Genomic DNA, 19,020 nt, shown 5'->3' with positions numbered 1-19,020 from the left:
GTGGAGACAGTACTCTCCTTTGTTTTGAAAGTTTGGAAAGAGTACTGATAATTCAATAGACTGGTTGAGGTTTATTTCCGAAACAACTTTAGGTAAAAAGGAAGAGGTCATTCTCATAGAAACTCTGTCTTTATGAAAAATTATGTACGGATGTTTGGAGGATAAGGCCTGTAGCTCAGAAACTCTTCTTGCTGAAGTTATAGCTACTAAAAGAAGAGTCTTCCATGATAAGAATTTCAAATCAGATGTAGCAGAAGGTTCGAAAGGTGGGTAAACCAGCTATGACAATACAAAATTCAAATCCCAAGGTGGAATAGGGTTCCTGTAAGGAGGGCAGATTAAGGAAGTACCTTTGAGGAATGCTTTACAAAGTTTGCATGAAATTATAGCAGTACCATTGTCTCCTATGTGAATATTAGAGATGGCTGCTAGTTGTACCCTAATAGTAGCTGCAGCAGCTCCCTCACTGAATAATTTGGCTAAAAATTCCAGAATAGAATACAAAGCAGCTGTGAAAGGATCTATGTTATTAAGATTAGACCAGGCCACAAATCTTTGCCATTTACTTTTGTACAGTTTTCGAGGAGAGTTCTTATGGGAGGAAAGCAAAATGTGTTTTACTGGAGAAGAAAGTAGAGGAAACCTGGCTATCTTGGGAAGCGGAGCAGTTAAGCTGTCAGTTGGAGATTGTGTAGGCTGGGCTGAAGTTCTCCTGATGTGTCAGTAGATCTGGAACTGGGTCCAAGATCGATGGTTCCTTCTGTACATGAGGCCGGATAAAAGGAAACTATGTGTCAAGGGCAGTATGGTGCAATTAGGATTACTGTGGTCTCCAGCAAGTTTGCTTTCTGTAGGAATTTGGGAATCAGAGGTATTGGTGGGAAAGCATAAGGATATCCCAGGGGCCAATAGTGAACAAGTGCATCCACTGGTGACTCCCCCACCAGGGGGATCAGGACAAAGTAGTTGCTGCATTTGGCACTGATGGGTCATGCAGAGAGATTGCAGCAAGGCTGGCCCCATTTGCAGAAGATCTCTTCCGCCACTTTCTGATTGAGGGACCACTCGTATGGCCAACAAATGGCTCTGCTCAGTTTGTCTGCAATCATGTTGGATTTCCCCGGAATGTGCGCTGCTATGAGAAAGCGAATTGAGGTCTCTGCCCATTGCCAAACCCTCAGGGCTTCTCAACATAAGGGGTAAGATCTGGTTCCCCCTTGTTTGTTTATATACAAGAACACAGATATGTTGGTCTGATTGAAATGCTTTTGTACCTACAGGGAGAGTTCTGCAATGCTTGCAAGGCGAGGAGCACTATTCTCATCTCTACAACATTTATGTGCAAATGAGCCTCGCGTTCTTGCCAAGTGCCTTGGACTGTGTTCCACAGATAATGCACCCCCCCCCCAATCTGGGACACGTCCATGGAACTTAGGGTTGAGGAGGGAGAAAGGGAGGACCTTGAAAGACTAAGGGAGAGTCGAGCCACCACTGAAGGTATCTTTCGCAAGAGTTGGTTAGTATGATTTTGTGAGACATTGGAAGAATCCGAAAGGACCATTGTGTCAAAAGTAGCTACTGAAGGATTCTCATATGTTGACGAGCTAGTGGTATTAGCACAACTGAGGCAGCCATTTGGCCTAGAACCTGTAGGACTAATTGGGCATAAGCCTTGTCCTTGTTGATCAGCATCCTTACATGATGCCGAAGATAGTGTATTCTTTCTTTTGGAAGGTTTGCCGGCATAATTACTGTGTTTATTTGAGCTCCTATGAAAACCAAGGATTGACATGGCTCTACAGCAGATTTTTCGTAATTTATCGTGATTCCAAGGGATGAACAAATTTGAAGAGCGTAGTCCTTTGCTTTCAGAAGAAGATGCCTGGTTGGGGCGGAGATGAGTCATCCAGATATAGAAACACACGGAATCCTCTGCATCTCAGGTGAGCTGTTAGTACTGCCATGCATTTGGGTGAACAATCTGGGGGCTGTGGTGAGACCAAAGGGCACAGTTCGAAACCTGAAGTGACTGGCTCCTACCCGGAAGTGCAAAAACCTTCTGGATTGCCTGCTCATAAAAATGTGGTAGTACGCACTATGAAGGTCTATTGAGCACATCCAACTGGCTTTTTCCAGGAGTGAAAGTTTCGACTGCAGTGTTACCATCTGGAACTTGCTCTTTTTTTACAGACCTGTTTAGAATACTGAGATCCAAGATGGGTCTCCAGTTCTCTGTTTTCTTTGGAATTAAAAAGAATCTTGAGTAAGTTCCGGATCCTCTCTGTTCTGCAGGGATTTGTTGGATGACTCTTTTGTTTAGTAACTTCTGAATTTCTAAGGTTGCCTGTTCCTTTTGACTGGGTGGAACATCTGGAACTAAGGTATTTAGAGGAGGAAGACAGGCAAAGGGAATGACATATCTCCTGGATATTATACTTTGCACCCATCTGTCGTTTGTGATGCTTTGCCAGGTTTCTTTTGCAGAGACAAATGACCCCCGATTGCCTCCAGAGGTGAGCAATCGGGCACTCCTTCAGGGGCTCTGATAGATGGGCCCCTCCAAAGAAAGATTCTCTAGAGCCCTGGTTATGTGGATTCTTCTGCTGTAAGGTCAGCATCTACCATTATTGTTCCCCTCTCTGCCCCTGGGGAGAACTCTCACCTTGTGTGTCATGGAAAGACCTGTGGGATTTTCTGAACCAAATTTTTCCACTACCCCTCTGAACCTTTGGAAAAGGTCTGGTGGGTGCAGAAAAATGTACTCCAATGGCAGACAAGGTCTTGCCTTCTTTTTCACACCTGTTGAGCATTTTGTTTACTTTCAGCCTAAAAACAGAGGAGCTGTCAAAGGGGGCAATAACAAAGGTAGACTTAAAGGGCTCTGCAAAGTTGCAAAGTCACATCCAGGCCTGTCTCTGAAGAGCAATACCTGCACCCCCAGCTCTACTCTTTCCATCTGCAGCATAGGATATAAGCCTCATGCAAGAGTTTATTACAGAATTGAGGGTGGAGAGATGAGCATTAACTTTATTGAATACTGCATCAGCTACAGCTCCTTGGAGGACGTCTGTGAGTTCCTTTGACAGGTCCCTCTGTAGCCTAGTGAAATGGGTAAGGTAGTTCAGGGGCTGAAGAGCAAAGGTCGCTGATGAAAACACTCACTTCCCATATCTAACCATAGTCCTAGGGTCTTCATTAGGACGACGGATAAAAGAGCTGGTGTTGGATAGCTCCTTTTCAGTGGTGCCGCCACAACCATGGCATCAACTGCAACTCCTTTAGTAAGAAACCCTTTATCTTTAGGTACCACAATGAACTTATCTGACCTTCTAGGAGTAGGCTCTATGGAATCTGGGGTCTACCAGCCCTTCCTAGAGATTAAATCCATACGTTCATCGGAAAGCAGAGTCACCCAAGAGGAGAAAGGGCGAGACCCAAAGGCTGTCCTGTAAACTGACTCCTCAGCAGAAGTGGGGTTGGATTGCCAGTCACTTCTCTGTTTTAATAATTCCAGGATGTCCCCAAAGGAGACATCATCAGGAGGTGATCTTGGGGACTCTTCTGCCTCATCAAGGTAAGTGTCTGATGTGATAGACTCCTCTGGGGAGTCAAAGTGCTTCCTCCTGCAGGTCTCCTTGCGAGGAACCTCTTCAGTGTGATGCTCTGGGGAGGTTTCAGAAGGGAGGAGGTCTCTGGGTGGACAACCTGAGGCCTGTGTCTCTGTGATCCTGTGGAAGGGTTGCTTGACAGGACAAAGACAAGTGGCCCGTAGAGCGAGGAAGATCCAATGAAGGATGTGCCTTAGACTTGGTAGGAGTCAGCGCCCTCCAAATAACCTCAAAGGCAGACTGCCACCTCCCCGAGGTCTCCGATCCGACAAAGAGGATGTCGGAGCCAAAGGCATCCCCGGAACTGGTGACAGAAGCTCCGAGATAGAGGCAGGAGCAAAACTCATCTGCACTGAAGCCCCACGAGCCAGAGTCAGATCTGGAGAGATCTGAGCTGGCTCCAAGGATCCGACCAAGGAGTGTAGGCTCTTAGAGGCATCCTGCTCTGAATGGAGGGAAACACTCAGGGCGATTGTCTGCTCCAAGGAAACTGATGGTCCTGGAGCAGACAGAGGTACAATCTGGAGATCGGAATCTTCCAGCTTCAAAACCAAGGTAAGGATCGGAGGAAGAACAGTAACTATGGTGGTAGATTGTGTCTGACCTAATTCAATTGGGCTCGGATCCAACAGAAGTTTGGCCAGGGCCGGATTCTTCACCAACCTCTGGGCAACCCTATCCATGTCTTCATTGGATAAGCTCCTTGTAGACCTAGTAGAAAGAGACGGTGATCTAGACTTAGTCAATAATGGTGAGGGAAGCCATGAAGTCACTGGGTCAAGTGAAGATGATCGGCTCCAATGGGGAGTATGTGTTAGCACAGAGGATGTCGGAGCCAAAGGATCTGTCAGCTCTGATGTAGTCTTGGAACTAGTGGTGACTGTCTGCTCCAAGGTTGCTGGAGGAGTACAGAGTCGAGGAATTTTGGGTCTTGGCTCCGAAGAATCTTTTGGAGCAGAAGATGCCCTCTTGGAAGTCTTGTCCGAGGATTTTGAAGACTCTTAAAGAAATGGCCTCTGAAAATGGGATTTTTAGTAAACCCTTCAAAATCAACTTGTTTTTACACTCCATAAGCGTTCTTTGGTTAAATCCATGACATAAGGAGCAATTTTCTTGTAGGGGAACAGCCCCCAAGCAATAAACACAGAGAATGTGAGAATCGCTAAGGGGCATCTTCTTTCCGCATTTTTTTGAAACTTAATGGTTTCCCCTCTGGTTTCTGAAACATAATCACCTAAAAACTCACACACACACACACACACACACACACACACACACACACACACACACACACACACACCAAAATACTGAGTAAAAGGGAATAGGGAGGGATAAGAGAAAATTTTTTTTTTTTTTTTTTACACAAAAGGAAAATGATTAGAGGAGGGAAAGAAAAAAAGAGAGAAAATAATCCTCTAACTAAAATGGATGATTATAGAAGGAAAGGAATAGTAGATAAAAACACTGTCTAACTAAAACGGATGGAAGAAAAATGACCCTCTAACTTAAACGGGCCTATAGCTTAAATGGGGTAGGGTAGACTCACACTATCAGAGAGATTCAAAAGGAAACAAACAAGAGAAAATAATAATGAAATAGTAATTTGCAATACTTAGCCCAGAGCTTAGCTAACAGGAACCTCTTCGCTGTGCGCAAACGACATGTGAGGTTTTAGAACAGCTGCATTATCGGTAGGGAAAAATGCCCATGAGCTTGGCTGAGGACCTCACGCTTATGTAAAGGCCGAGACAGATAAGACAGATTGGATCCGACCCATCAGTGAGAATAAAGATGAGATTGACAACAACACATCAATTGGTTGGCTTTTCAAATATCTTTTGTTCTGTGCAGGTAAAAACATAATCATCTGTGAACATCCAATAAATGAAGGGTGTATTTTCCTTTATTATAAAAATTGGGAAAGAATACGGGAAGGTTAATAGTCTGATTAATATTAGTGTCTGATACTACCTTAGGAAGAGAGGAAGGATTCGTCCTTAAGGCAACTCTGTCTTTAAGAAAAATTAAGTGTGGTGGCTTGCAAGATAAAGCTTAAATTTCTGAAATCGCCCTGGCAGAAGTTATTGCTACAAGAAATAAGGTTTTCCAAAGAAAGTACTTAAAGTCACATTTGGCAGAAGGTTCAAAAGGAGGCTGAACAATGGATTGTAATACTAGAGCAAGGGAGAAATAGTGTCCTTAAAAGCGAGTTTCAACAAATGAGTTCCTTTTAAAAATGCTTTGCACTATCTTATAATAAAGCTAGGAAATTATCCCCAAAACCATATGGAAGTTTGAAATCATCAGCTGAATTTTAATAGTAGAAGGAGAGGTTCCTGCATCAAAAAGAGACAATAATAATTCCAAAATCTTTTCAATGGGTGCTGAAAGGGGGTCAAATTTTCTTTCACAGGACCAAAAGGTAAATCTCTTCCATTTACTCGTATAGAATTTACGGGGGGGGGGGGGTGGCTTATGAGAGGCGAGTAAAATTCTGCATACCAGAGAAGGAAGGTTAACTTGCCTGGCAATTAACAGAACTGGAGGAAAGTACAGTTGTGTACACTTACCATAAATGTAGATGTTCATGTTCGAGTGTTTTCACTGTTGCAGTCATCACATTTGGGTCATCTGCCTGCAGGTAGACCACAGCCAGCCTGAATACCAGAGTCTTCGGATTTCTGCGTTGGATGCAGTCACTTCTTCTATGACGTCAGCAATATAAAACATGCAGCCGATGCCATTACATCAGTTTTTCTTGCCCCAGATATCAGGTGCCCCCATAATAGGAAGCAATTAAATGGTATGGTAAAACCCCCATCAAAAAGCAAATACACAAGAAAAAACAGACATACCAACCATAAGGAGAGGTACAGCCAAGAGAAGTCAGAGGGCTGGAGGGAGGGTAACCAGGACTGCAACAGTGAATACACTCGAATATCTACATTTATGGTAAGTGTACACAACTGTACTATGTTCATGTTTCACTGTTGCAGTCATCACATTTGGGTTGATTCCCAAAGCTAAGGAAAGGAAGAGGAAGTTAAAGAGCATTAGGGCCAGCTATTAATCCCTGCAAGACTGCAGTGGGAAATCCAGCTCTGGATTTAGAAAAGATAGGCAAGTGGTAATGCTTGGTGAAGGTATGTACAGAGCTCCAAGTAGCAGCTTCTAGGATGTCCCTGGTAGGGACCCCTCTGAGAAATGCAGCAGAGGTAGATGCAGCCCTGGTGGAATGTGATCTTATCCCCTGTGGGGTAGGTTTTCCATGGTGCTTGTAGCAGAAATTAATGCAATGGGTTATCCATTTGGAAATGGTTTGCTTTGAAATGGCCTTCCCCTCTGCCCCTGCAGCAAAGCTAACTAGCAGCTGCTCAGATTTTCTGGTAGGCTTAGTCCTGTCCAAATAGGATCTAAGTTATCTGTGCACGTCCAGAGAGTGCAGTATTCGTTCCCCTTTGTTTTGTGGATTAGAGAAAAAAAGTAGACAAATTAATGGACTGATTTAGGGCCACAAAAGACACCACCTTGGGCATAAAAGAAGGGTTAGTCCTGAGGGAAACCCTGTTTGCATGGAAGATAATGAAGGGTTTCACTGACATGAGGGCCTGTAATTCAGACACTCTTCTGGATGAAGTGATGGCTAGAAGGAAGGCTGTTTCCCAAGAAAGGAATTTCAACTCGGCTGTAGCCGCTGGTTCAAAGGGGGGCAACAGTGAGCTTTTCCAATACAAACTTAAGGTCCCAGGCTGGAGTGGGAGCTCTCCTGGGGGGGGGGGGTCTTAAATTTTTTGGCCTATCTAAGGAATTGCTTTAGCAAGGGGTGAGAAAAAAGGGGTGGGTCTGTACTATAATGTGCTGAAATGGCAGAGGCATGAATTTTAATTGACGAGAAGGGTAGGCCCCTGTGGAACATTTCTGTTAAGTACTGTGGAATCTGAGGTAAGCTGGGCACCGTTGTGCCCATCCCCTCAGCCAGGCTCCAGGAACAGTATCTTTTCCACTTTCCAGCATAGGATTTTCTTGTACTAGGCCTCCTTGCCTCCAGACCCTGTACTTTTAGATGTTCTTGACAAATGGGGTAATATATATATGCCTTTATTGGGTAGTGGTGGTGACCATATTGACAATTTAGTGAAGGGTTCAGAAGTCCAGAACCAAACTGATTTTCAACAAGCTTGTGCAATACAGTACAGCCCCTTATATTCCCAGATTAAGGGAATATTAACAAAAAACTGGAATATTTTTAAAACTAATAGTGAGGTATTTCGAATATTGGGTAACAAACCCATATTTTCTACAAAAGTAGGACCCAATTTAAAATTATTGCTAGAGAGGGACAGTACGTCAACCAGTATGCAAGTTAGAAAGGGAAGAAGTAAACCCTGTGGTAGGTGTTCTTATTGTTCCTACATATTACAAGACAGTTCTATTACCACTGATAATCAGAACAAAAGTTATGTTTTCTTAAAAAGTGGTAATTGTTTTTCTAGTAAATTGGTATATATAGCAAAGTGCAACACCTGTCCTTCGTTCTATGTAGGTAAGACGGAGAGATTGTTTAAGACCAGGATATATGAACACCTATATAACATCAAGAATAAGAAAGATACTAATGCTTTATATAAGCACAGTATCTCATGTATTAACTTTGTAGGATTTAAGTTTGCTATCGTTGATTTTGTATTTGTTGAAGTGAGAGGTGGAGACTGAGCTTTTGTGGCAGTTAAGGTTGGCCGCAGATTTTTCACCAGGATTGAATGAACATGTAACTATACTGCCTATTTTAAAGGAAAAGGCAGATCTAGTCTAATAGTACAATATATTATAAGACCTGTGAATAGTACATCAATTTGGAATCTAATATACTTTATATGCATTTGTTTTTGTGTGGTTTAAAAGGAAATATTTATAACAGCACCAACATCTTTATATTTTTTAGTTTAAAAGATTATGTATATCAAATAAGTAGTATTTAATAAGTACTTTTTAATTTGTTACATACGGCAACAGAGCAGTGAGTTTTTATGAATTCATGTTGATTTTTAACTATAAATGTATGCTGAAATATTTTTTGAAGTTAATGTGTTGTTGAGCAAATGTTTTTATTTGTATTTTTGTAAAAACTATTTCAGCCTTGACTGTTCATATATTCATGAGTAACCAATTTTCATTGACAGCACTGGCCAGACTTGAACCAATGGCAGACTGACATTGTGTATTTAAACTTATTCTTTTGACTGTTTTTTTTGTTCTGAAGAAGTCATACTAATTGATGAAAGCGCTTAATAACATTTATTAAATTTATTAAATCACACTGAGGACTCGCAACGCTGGTGCTTTTTGTGGTTATCTAGTTTTTTCAAAGCACTATTTGCATCATTTGTTTGGACTTCACATTTATTTAACATGTCAGTCCAGCTGGGTCAACAAAAGCAGACCCTGTTTCATTGGAGGCCTTGGGAAAAAGCTCCATATATCAATATGAAAAACACAAAATAGATACAAATGTTACAATAACTTTCCTAGCAGGATAACGCAATACAAAGTAAGCTTATTAACAATTAGTAGCGAAAGCAGTCTATGGTGGACTTCATGAGCCTCATGACGTCTGGCCATCTAAGAGGGAAAAGTCACCAGTGGCAAGCGCAAAGATTTTGTTGGGCTTTCTCTGTAACAGACAAGCTAGAGAACCCCTTTATTCCTCACAGACAGGAGAGGCAGATTCCACCTGTCCCAGCCCCAAACTAGACTCTCAAACAAACATTAGCAAGCAAGGGGAAATGATGGGTGTCAGCCAAAGGGGAACTAGCACTTGAAGAAGCACCCATCAATGGGAGAATGGGTCTTCAGAGGTCTGCAGAGGGCTCAGTTATAGGATCAGATCATGTTCCCTAAGGATGCACTCGCACAAGAAGTCCCATCACACTTCAAATAGCTGTCTTAAATTTAAGGTCTGACCTGTTAACTCCACAGTGACAGCATCCAACAGATCAATCTCAAAAATGCAAGATCAAGTCCTACTGGATGCCAAGGGCAAGAGGCACCTAAGGAGAACAGCTCTTCAAGCAAAACATTATCACCTCATTTTGGCTAGGTGACTCAAAGGGCCACTCCCTAAGATCCAGGTGTCAATGGTTTGCTATGGCTTACTGACCAGAAGACTGTTAGTACCTACACCCTTCTATGCATCACCAAGGTGTAATAGGACACATCCATGACGTGGCAGCCAGGATTGTGCTTCTATAGGCCTATCAACATCTGTCAAAGTAAAGGATGGGCATGGATCTGAGCCCTCACTAATCCATAAGATAAGAAAGAAAAACACAAGAACCAGAAGATCACCTCACAAATGGACTTTCATCCAAGAACCTATGACCACTGTTTGCTTTCGGTCTCTGGGCATTTCAACAATATTTCACCAAACACTTAGAAGTATGTGAGGATGCCTCCAGTGGATTCTCATACCAGGTCTTACCGACTGTCAAGCATCTTTGGTTAGCAAGATATATATATATATATATATATATATATATATATATATACATATACATACAAGTGGTCAACTCATGCAACACACCTGATATTTAACATACCTGTATTTTGCAACAGCTGAAAGGATAACTTCACAGCATAGCAATGCAATACTTACAAGGAAGAGCCTGATGAGCTGGCAAATGACCAGATTCTTTGTAAATTATATGGCACAAGTTTCAGAAATAACTTGCAGTACCATTAGTTTAACATTATGTTGCTAGATGAACAGTAAACAGTGAAACTTCTCTTCCATACTGGTTAATAATACTGTAAAAAAGGGACAGAGGCAAATCATTCCTTTCATTCCTTCCTTCGTTTAGTCTTTGCATTAGGCAAGAACCTAGAATGAATCTATTGCATGTTTCTCCACTGGAACTGTTACTGTCAAGGAAAATGAAAAGACTAATATCCTCTCTAGAAAAGTTCCAATGCCTTGAGCACACTGGCTGCAGGAACAGCTTCTGGCTTTCCTGAGACCCTGTAAAGGATAAAGCAGGTTACTGCAAACTGGATGGAGGGATAAAATGTTTAATAATTGGGGAAAATGATATCAATGGGACAGAGGAAAACACAGAGGACTAACCTAACTATTCCCTAGCTTTAAAACACCAGCAAAAGTTAATCTGCTGATCCAATACATAATAGAATTTTCTATCTGACCTCTATAAAGAAGACATTACATAACAAAATAAAGTTTCACTAAATGTTCTGATAAAAGCATGGCGGAGGACAACATTTTCAGCAAAACAACCAAAACACTGCAGAACAGCCATTTTCTTTTTTTTTTCCCAATAATTCTTTTATTTTCAATAATATGAAACAATGCATACAGCAAGAATGAAAAAAAAAAACATTGTAGTAGTGAACATTAAAATGAGGCGTTGAATAATTACAGAATATAACAAGTATCCAAACAATTTAACATAGATATAAGTGAGAAAGAGGGTAAAACATACAGAACAGCCATTTTCAGTGGCAAAAAATAAGCTGAGCATCTGCAAATGCTGGTTATACAAAAAATTCATGTTAGACAATCAGACAAGGGTAAGGTATCAATTCTGACTCATTAAGTGGGACGTGGGGAACTTCTAATTAAGAATGGCCACTTCCTATGCTTTACAAGCCTACAAAGCCTGCAAGTCATAAGTCCTCCACAAAACAATGTGCTGAAATACACTGCTAATGCTGTAGACCAGTACAAAGACTAAGCATCTTTTTAAAATGTCATACTCTTACAGGACAGTTTCACAAGAGACATAGCCATGGCATACTACAGAATGAAAATTAACAAATATTTTATAGATACTGCTGCACTTACCACTGTACAATGACAAGTGTCTTGTTGGAGTAGATGCTCCATCAAATATTGCTCTGTCTAAAAAGTCTATAGTAGATTCAGTGTAAACAATTTGGAAGACTTGGCTAAGCAGTAAACAGAGTTCTTCTGCTGCATCCTGAAATATTAAATAAAACCATACAAACATACAGAAATTAGATTATTGTATTAAAGTAGCACTCTTCACAGTAAGATACTACAATGTGCTGACTTGGTATACAAATCCATTACATGCTGTTTTTCCAAACAATCAAAAGATAAAATATTGCTTGCTAAGTTATAAACGATGATACACCCTGTTAAAAAAACAGAATTATTTAGTACCAGTTCTTTGGCTGAAGAGAGCACTACTGATCTTGAAGTCATATTGCCCAAAATTAAGAAAAATGTGCTGCTGCCTAATCAAGTATCCTTTTTTTCCATTTAAATAAATATACTAGTTTTCTGCTCATACTGCCTTCTTAGTTAAAAATTCAGACAGAAGGTTGTTCATCATGTAGCTCATCATGTCATGTTTGATAATACTCTGTTCTTCTTAAAAAAAAAGACAGCAGTAAAAATAATAGTAATATAGAGGATTATGATTGGGTCTCTAATCATAACTTGCATATTATGTCCTCAAGACATGGATGCCAAAAAATTCACCTTGACAGCAAAACTAAAGAGGTGAATCTTGGCATCAATGTGTGGAATACATAACATTGAGATACAATCGGAGATCCGATCACAATATCTTCTTGTGCATGAAGATTTGTCTGCTCCATGTACTTCTAGCTACAGAAAAATAAAATTAAAACAAAAAAATGAAAGTGATGGGTTGGCTTTGAAAGTTGGTAATGCAATTGGTAACCATTTAATGTCTTTATCTACTCCCTGTGTAAGGGAAGCAGTGGTTCCCAAATGCCATTTTAGAGAGTGTAATGTTGTAGATAGCAGATGGGCACTGTAAGCTCGTAGTGGCTAGTGCCAGACACAATCTTAACAGCACATAGGAAGTACTTAAACAATTGCTAAGCACCTTTCTAAGCACTGATATTTGAGCATAACAGCAGCAGTGCTCAGTGCACTACATTAATAATCATCATCATCATCACAGAGATATTTGTTAACCAGGGCAGAGCACTGATCTGCGCAGAACTATTTTGGAGGTAGTCCAGGAGCTCAATCTGGTTAAGTCTTTTTCTCAGGTTCACAAGCCAGGCAAATTGATTCAGTAGGAATCAAAACCTGGACTGCTACAAACTACAAGTTATCAGCTAACAAACAAACCTCTTTGCTGGACTGCCCATCTTACTACATGGTGGTTGTGTTCTTACTTTAGTGAAGCAGAATTACATGAACAAAGTACAGTCTACTAGTGTGACCAGAATGACCAATGAACTTAGTAAGGGAAACAAGTTCTGAAGGGACAGCAAACTGAAGGAAGGAAGAAAAGTACTTAGAAAGGAAAGACCCAGGGCTAGTCTCTTAAGATCCTTTTTTTTCTGGGAACCAGAAACATTCAGGAATAAAACCCTGTTCCTCTATGAGAGTCTGGAATGGTCTAAATGGTGCCTGAAGAACTCCAGAAAAATGAGAAAGTTGGTCTGGAGGAGGTTGAGGGAGCCCTGAGAAGGAAATTCCATACCATAAAGTAACCTTGATGGATAATAGGCAGGACCCAAGAGTCTGAAGTTATCTGGTTCCAGACAGGGAACGCCTAAGAGAGAGAGAGAAAGACAAGGGGACCTGGCCAAGGGAAGCAGCTTTCCCCTGTAAAGGGGGCTTCTGATTTTGGAAATCTAAATGGGTTTATTGGAGAGTATATACTTAGAAACCCTCTTTGCCTTAGACGGCTGATGAGGCTTGCCTACATACAATGGCAGACTTAGAAGGATATTTTCTCTAACATTTGGGTACGAGACAAACTAAGATTTTTTTAAGATCCTGCATCACTTTACCTTTGTTCTGTATAGCCTTAAACAATTTCAGCAGCAGCCATACCAAAGAGATTTTGATTGTCCAAAGGAACATTCAGTAGCTTGGCTTTAATGTCAACAGTAAGATGAAGCCAAGATTACCTCCTCATAACTGAACCAGAAGTAGCAGTCCTGGATGATGCATTAGCTGAATCACAACTACATTTGATAATGTGATGGGCAACCTGAGAAGTGGAGCTCAACTAGAACAGGGCAGCAGTCTTACCTTCAGAATCAGGAAAGTCAGACCCCCGCTTCCAAGTTGAGACAAAAAGGCCAAAACATACCTGGTCATAGGAATCTGATAATTAATGACCCTAAAGTGGCAGAAGTATGCACTTTTTCCCCCAGCCTCTCCATAGCCCTATTAGATAGCTTATCAGAAGAGAGAGACCACCGCAGGACCTGAAGGACACTCGCAGAGATACTTAAAGGTCTAAGGCACCTTATAAAAATGGTTAGACTTCTTAGGCCAGGAGGTTGAGTGTCAGGAGCCAAAGAGGTAGCTGCAAATGTATCCAACAAAAACGTATAATATCTGTTTTAAACATCAGAGATTTGTCAGCAATCCCACTTAAAATGCTCCATCATGCGAACTACTGAATCTCCATCTCTAAAAGACAATTCCTCAAAAGGAGAGTCAGGACTCAAGGAACTGTCTTCTTCAGAACTATAGCCTAAAGGAGAATTAATATGCGAACAGTAGGCCAATGACTCATCCGCAGAGTCCCCTTCTTCATCTAAAGGATCAGACTACCTAGTCGTCTTGGCAGGAGTAGAGAACCAAGGGGAAGCAAGAACAGACACCCCTCCGGAGGTTTTAAAGCCATCAGGGTATTGAACAAGCACTCCTGCCATTCCCTCTGAGGATCCTTAGAAAGGGAAGGAATGTGCTTGGTTTTCTGCTTCTTCTTCAAACGGACATCAGCTAGCCATACCTAGACTAAATCAGGGTACCCAATACTTCTTCTCCAACTAGAATCAGTGGAAATAATCAGCTGTGGTTCCCCCTGAATATCTGTGGAGGATGTTTGCATAGCTTCAGATGACATGAGAGAAGTCAGTTCTGTGCTGGTGTCTGACACGGCTGCTGTAGAGGAAACCAGCACTGGCACTGCACAGTCTCTACAGGGTCTTCACTCACACTAAGACAGACATCCAGTGGAGGTTGGAAAGCATCAGATTCAGAGTCTTCTTGGTCTTTTACTTAAGGGATGGCTGTACTTCGGGGAGGGTGGATTCAACTATGGTACCATGGGCCAAAAGTTTGAGATGTTGTTTCTCAAGATAAATAGAGAGAAAAGGCAGATGGCTGTGAAGTGTTTTATGACAAAAGCCTATCAAATGGTACATGAGTATGATCATTTGAAGCGCCTAAACAAAACAAACACAATGTGGTGATCTTTATGGGGAATCTGCTACACACACACACTAACACTGTTGTACTTGATAGAAAGGGGAATAAGGGTACAACTACCTTGGACTTTAATGTATAACATCCTTCTCATAATACTAGCGCTGCCCTTCTAACCTATATAGTGTCAATAAAGCAAGAGATAATGGCAAACTAGTCTCTTCTTTACTTCTAGACTTGTGTAAAGCCACACAGTTTGTCAGAGCAAATTTCTACTTCAAATGTCCTCACTAAGTTTCTCTTAGCCCACCCTTCTGTAGTTTAAAAACTACCTGTCCACCAGGTATCAGTCTGTAAAATGGCACTTCACTATCGGAGCACCGCAAGGCTCTATCCTTGGTCCCCTCCTCTAACATTTTCACCAACACCCTCTATACATCCACACATCAGGCCACAGTAATACAATACGCAGATGATTCTACTCTTATTTGCAAATCTGACAGCATGATACACATCCAAAAATTACTCAGGAAGTTTTAACAGCCACTGAAACATGGCTTTGTAACTCACAACCCATGCTCAACCCAAAAAAGACCAAACTACTACTGTTTTCCCCCAAATCCCTCTCTCATGAAACAAAAAAAAAAAACATTTAAAGTCCTCTCACTTGATAATACAAACACTGAAGTGATTTCTCATAGTAAATTACTAAGGGTGATGGTAGATGATGATCTTACATTCAACCTACATATACAGAAAGTACAGTTTTGTACCTACCATAAATGTAGATGTTCGAGTGCTAATACAGCTGCAGTCATAACAGATGGGTTCTCCTGCCGTTAGGCGGGTCCTCGGTCGGCCAAATTCCAAAGTCTAGGTCTGGTGTCGGTTGTCGTCGCTTCTTCCCTGACGTCAGTGCGACAGGGGTATAAAAGAACCAGCCAACGCCATTTTCTTCAGTTTTTCTTGCCCCAGATGTCAGGTGCCCCCAGAAGGAAGGCAAAACATAAATTTATGGAGTAAAGCAAATGCAATATAATCAAAAAACAGTAGTTGCAAGGAAATACACCATAAAAGAATACCCCAATGAGGTTGTATGAGGAGGTGTTAGCCATAAGGCCTGTCCCAAGAGGGGAAGGAGGGAGGGAAACCTGGACTGCAGCTGTATTAGCACTCGAACATCTACATTTATGGTAGGTACAAAACTGTACTATGTTCATCGTGCATACAGCTGCAGTCATAACAGATGGGTAGAATCCCAAAGCTAATAAAGGGGTGGTAGGCACTAAGTGGAACTAGGTGGAGCCAGGATGCCCTGCAAGACTGCAGTGGCAAAGCCCACTCCAGTTTTGGAGTATAATGGTAGGTGATAGTGCTTGGAGAAAGTATGTACAGAACTCCAAGTGGCTGCTTCCAAAATATCTTTGGTAGGAACCCCCCTGAGGAAAGCTGCAGAGGTAGCTGTGGCCCTTGTGGAGTGAGATCTGATGCCTGTAAGTACAGTTTTACCATGAAAAGAGTAACAAAAGCGTATGCAGTGGGCTATCCATTTTGAGATTGTCTGTTTGGAAATAGGCTTCCCTTGAGCACCTGTAGCATAGGACACAAAGAGTTGCTCTGATTTTCTGAAAGGCTTTGTTCTGTCCAAATAATAATGGAGCTGTCTGTGAATGTCCAAGGAATGTAGTAGCCTCTCCCCTTTGTTTTGTGGATTAGGGTAGAACGTAGGTAAGTGGATAGCCTGATTCAAGGCTACCCTGGACACGACCTTTGGCATAAATGAAGGATTGGTTCGTAAGGAAACTCTGTCCTGATGGAAAATGATGAAAGGCTGCACAGCCATGAGGGCTTGTAGTTCCGAAACCCTGCGTGCTGAGGTGATAGCTAGAAGGAAGGCTGTTTTCCATGACAAATATTGCAGATCTGTTGAAGCAGCTGGCTCAAAAGGAGGCAGGGTTAGTTTTTCTAGAATTAAATTGAGGTCCCAAGCTGGTACTGGTTGCTTCCTTGGGGGTTTTATATTCTTAGCCCCTCTGAGGAACTGTCTGAAGAGAGGGTGAGAGAATAAAGGAGGATCAGTGTTGTACTCTGCAGAAATGGCTGAGGCATGGATTTTGATGGAGGAGAATGAAAGTCCACTGCTTAGCAGTTCGGCTAGGTACTGTAGTATTTGAGGTAAATTCAGTATTCCAGGATTCTGACCCTTTTTCTGATTCCAGACACAAAACCGTTTCCATTTTGCGGAGTAGGCTTTTCTAGTAGAAGGCCTTCTGGCCTCCAAAATGACATCCTGCACCTCCTTGGAGAGTAGGGTCTGCTGCGAATTTAAGGAATCCTCCATGCGGCTAGATTGAGTGTTTTCAGCTGACTGTGAAGAGTTTTGAAGTTGTGCTGAGTCAGTAGAAGAGGCATTAGAGGCAGGATCCATGGTGGGGAATGCGTCAGGCTCCTCAGGAGTGGGTACCAGTGTTGTCTTGGCCAGTCTGGAGCAATGAGAATCATCTTTGGTCTGTCCGCTCTGGCTTTTAATAGAACTTTGGCCAGCAGTGGTAGAGGTGGAAAGGCATAAACCGTCATTGTTGTCCAACTGAGAGTGCGTCCACTTTCCAGGCCTGTGGATGAAAGGTCCTTGAGCAGAATTTTGTCAATTGGTAATTTCTGTGGGTGGCAAAGAGATCTATGTCTGGCCTTCCCCATGCTTGAATTATCATTGTAAAAACTTGGGGATGCAACTTCCATTCATGTGGATCTGTCATATTTCTGCTCAGGTTGTCTGCCAGTGTGTTTTCCTTCCCTGGCAGGAATTGTGCATGTAGTTGGATTTGCAATTCCAGAGCCGTGTTCCAAAGGGACATGGCTAGTCTGCACAGGGGATATGAATGAGTTCCTCCCTGTTTGTTTAAGTACCACATCAATGTGGTGTTGTCTGTTCTTATCAATAGCTGCCCTGGATGCAGTAGGTCTTTGAAAGCCATAATAGCATTTATTACTGCTAGCATTTCCGTTTGATTGATGTGTAGGTGCTCTTCTTTTTGTGACCATTTGCCCTGAATGCACCGATCTGTCATGTGCGCCCCCCAGGCGTAGTCCGAGGCGTCTGTTGTGATGACTTGATTTGCTTGAGGCTTGCAGAATGGGAGACCTATGTTTCTTTGGCATGCTTGAGCCCACCACAGAAATTCCTTTTGAAGACATGGAATCAGTGGTATGATTGCTTCCAAACTGTGGCTGTGTTGAGACCATAAGTTTTTTAGGTACCATTGAAGTTTCCTCATATGCAGCTTTGCACATGGGATTAGCAGGATGCAAGATGCCATGATACCCAGAGCCTGCAGGATTTTCCTTGCAGTCAGCCTGGTGAAGGTTGCCAGTTTTCTAAAGTATTGCGTTAATTGCCCTTGTTTCTCTGGCGTGAGGTAGGCCATCTGGGTGTTTGTATCCAAGCTGGCACCCAGGAAAATTATTGTTTGAGAGGGTATTTGTCTTGACTTCTTTTTGTTGACTGTGTATCCCAGAGATTTTAACAACATTATTACAAACGCCAGGTGTTTCAGAAGAGTGTGTTTGCTGTCCGCTTGGATCAGGCAGTCATCCAGATATGGGTATATTTGTATCCCTTGAAGTCTACAGAAGGCAATTACTGATGCCAGGCATTTCGTGAACACTCTGGGCGCAGTAGATAAGCCAAAGGGCAATGCAGAGAATTGATAATGGGATGAACCTGCAAGAAATCTGAGGTATCTTCTGCAATCTTGTCTGATTGGGACATGCAGGTATGCCTCCTTGAGGTCCAATGTCACCAGCCAAGACTCCTTGCCCAGCATGGGAAGAAGCTGCTGTAATGTGAGCATCTTGAACTTTAGTGCAGTAAATATGTGTTTAGGATGGATAGGTCCAAAATAGGTCTCCAATCTTTGCCCTTCCTTGGTACCAGGAATAGTCTGGAATAAAAACCTTGACCCTGTTCTTGTGCAGGTACCTCTTGAATAGCTTTCATGTCCATGAGATCTGAAATTTGTTTTTGTGCCTCTGGCCTTTGATTGTGTGGCAGGTTTGGCATGCCTCTTATTTTTGGAAGTGTGTGAAAGTGGAATCTGTAGCCTCTGTCTATAATGTCCAGGATCCATTTGTCTTTTGTGACAATATGCCAATTTTTTGAAAATAATGCCAGTTTCCCGCCTAAAGGTGCTGCCATTTGAGCCTTGCTTGGCATGCAAAGGGGAAAGT

The 19,020-nt window shown here is 42.0% G+C and overlaps 1 protein-coding gene across 3 annotated transcripts in view; it reads right to left on the bottom strand.

Moving 5' to 3' along the window:
- Positions 1-19,020, bottom strand: part of CCM2 (CCM2 scaffold protein) — a 984,305-nt gene that overhangs the window by 285,112 nt on the left and 680,173 nt on the right. For all 3 annotated transcript variants that reach the window (XM_044062782.1, XM_044062785.1, XM_044062784.1), the window contains one exon: positions 11,464-11,599. In XM_044062782.1, the coding sequence (XP_043918717.1) occupies positions 11,464-11,599 (136 nt within the window). The remainder of the gene's footprint in view (positions 1-11,463; positions 11,600-19,020) is intronic.

The sequence above is a fragment of the Protopterus annectens genome, chromosome 2.part1 (genome assembly GCF_019279795.1).
Source record: "Protopterus annectens isolate FY-2018-M chromosome 2.part1, PAN1.0, whole genome shotgun sequence".
Taxonomy (NCBI): Eukaryota; Metazoa; Chordata; order Ceratodontiformes; family Protopteridae; genus Protopterus; species Protopterus annectens.
The sequence above is the reverse complement of the archived record's forward strand: the minus strand, read 5'-3'. Positions and strand labels throughout refer to the sequence as shown.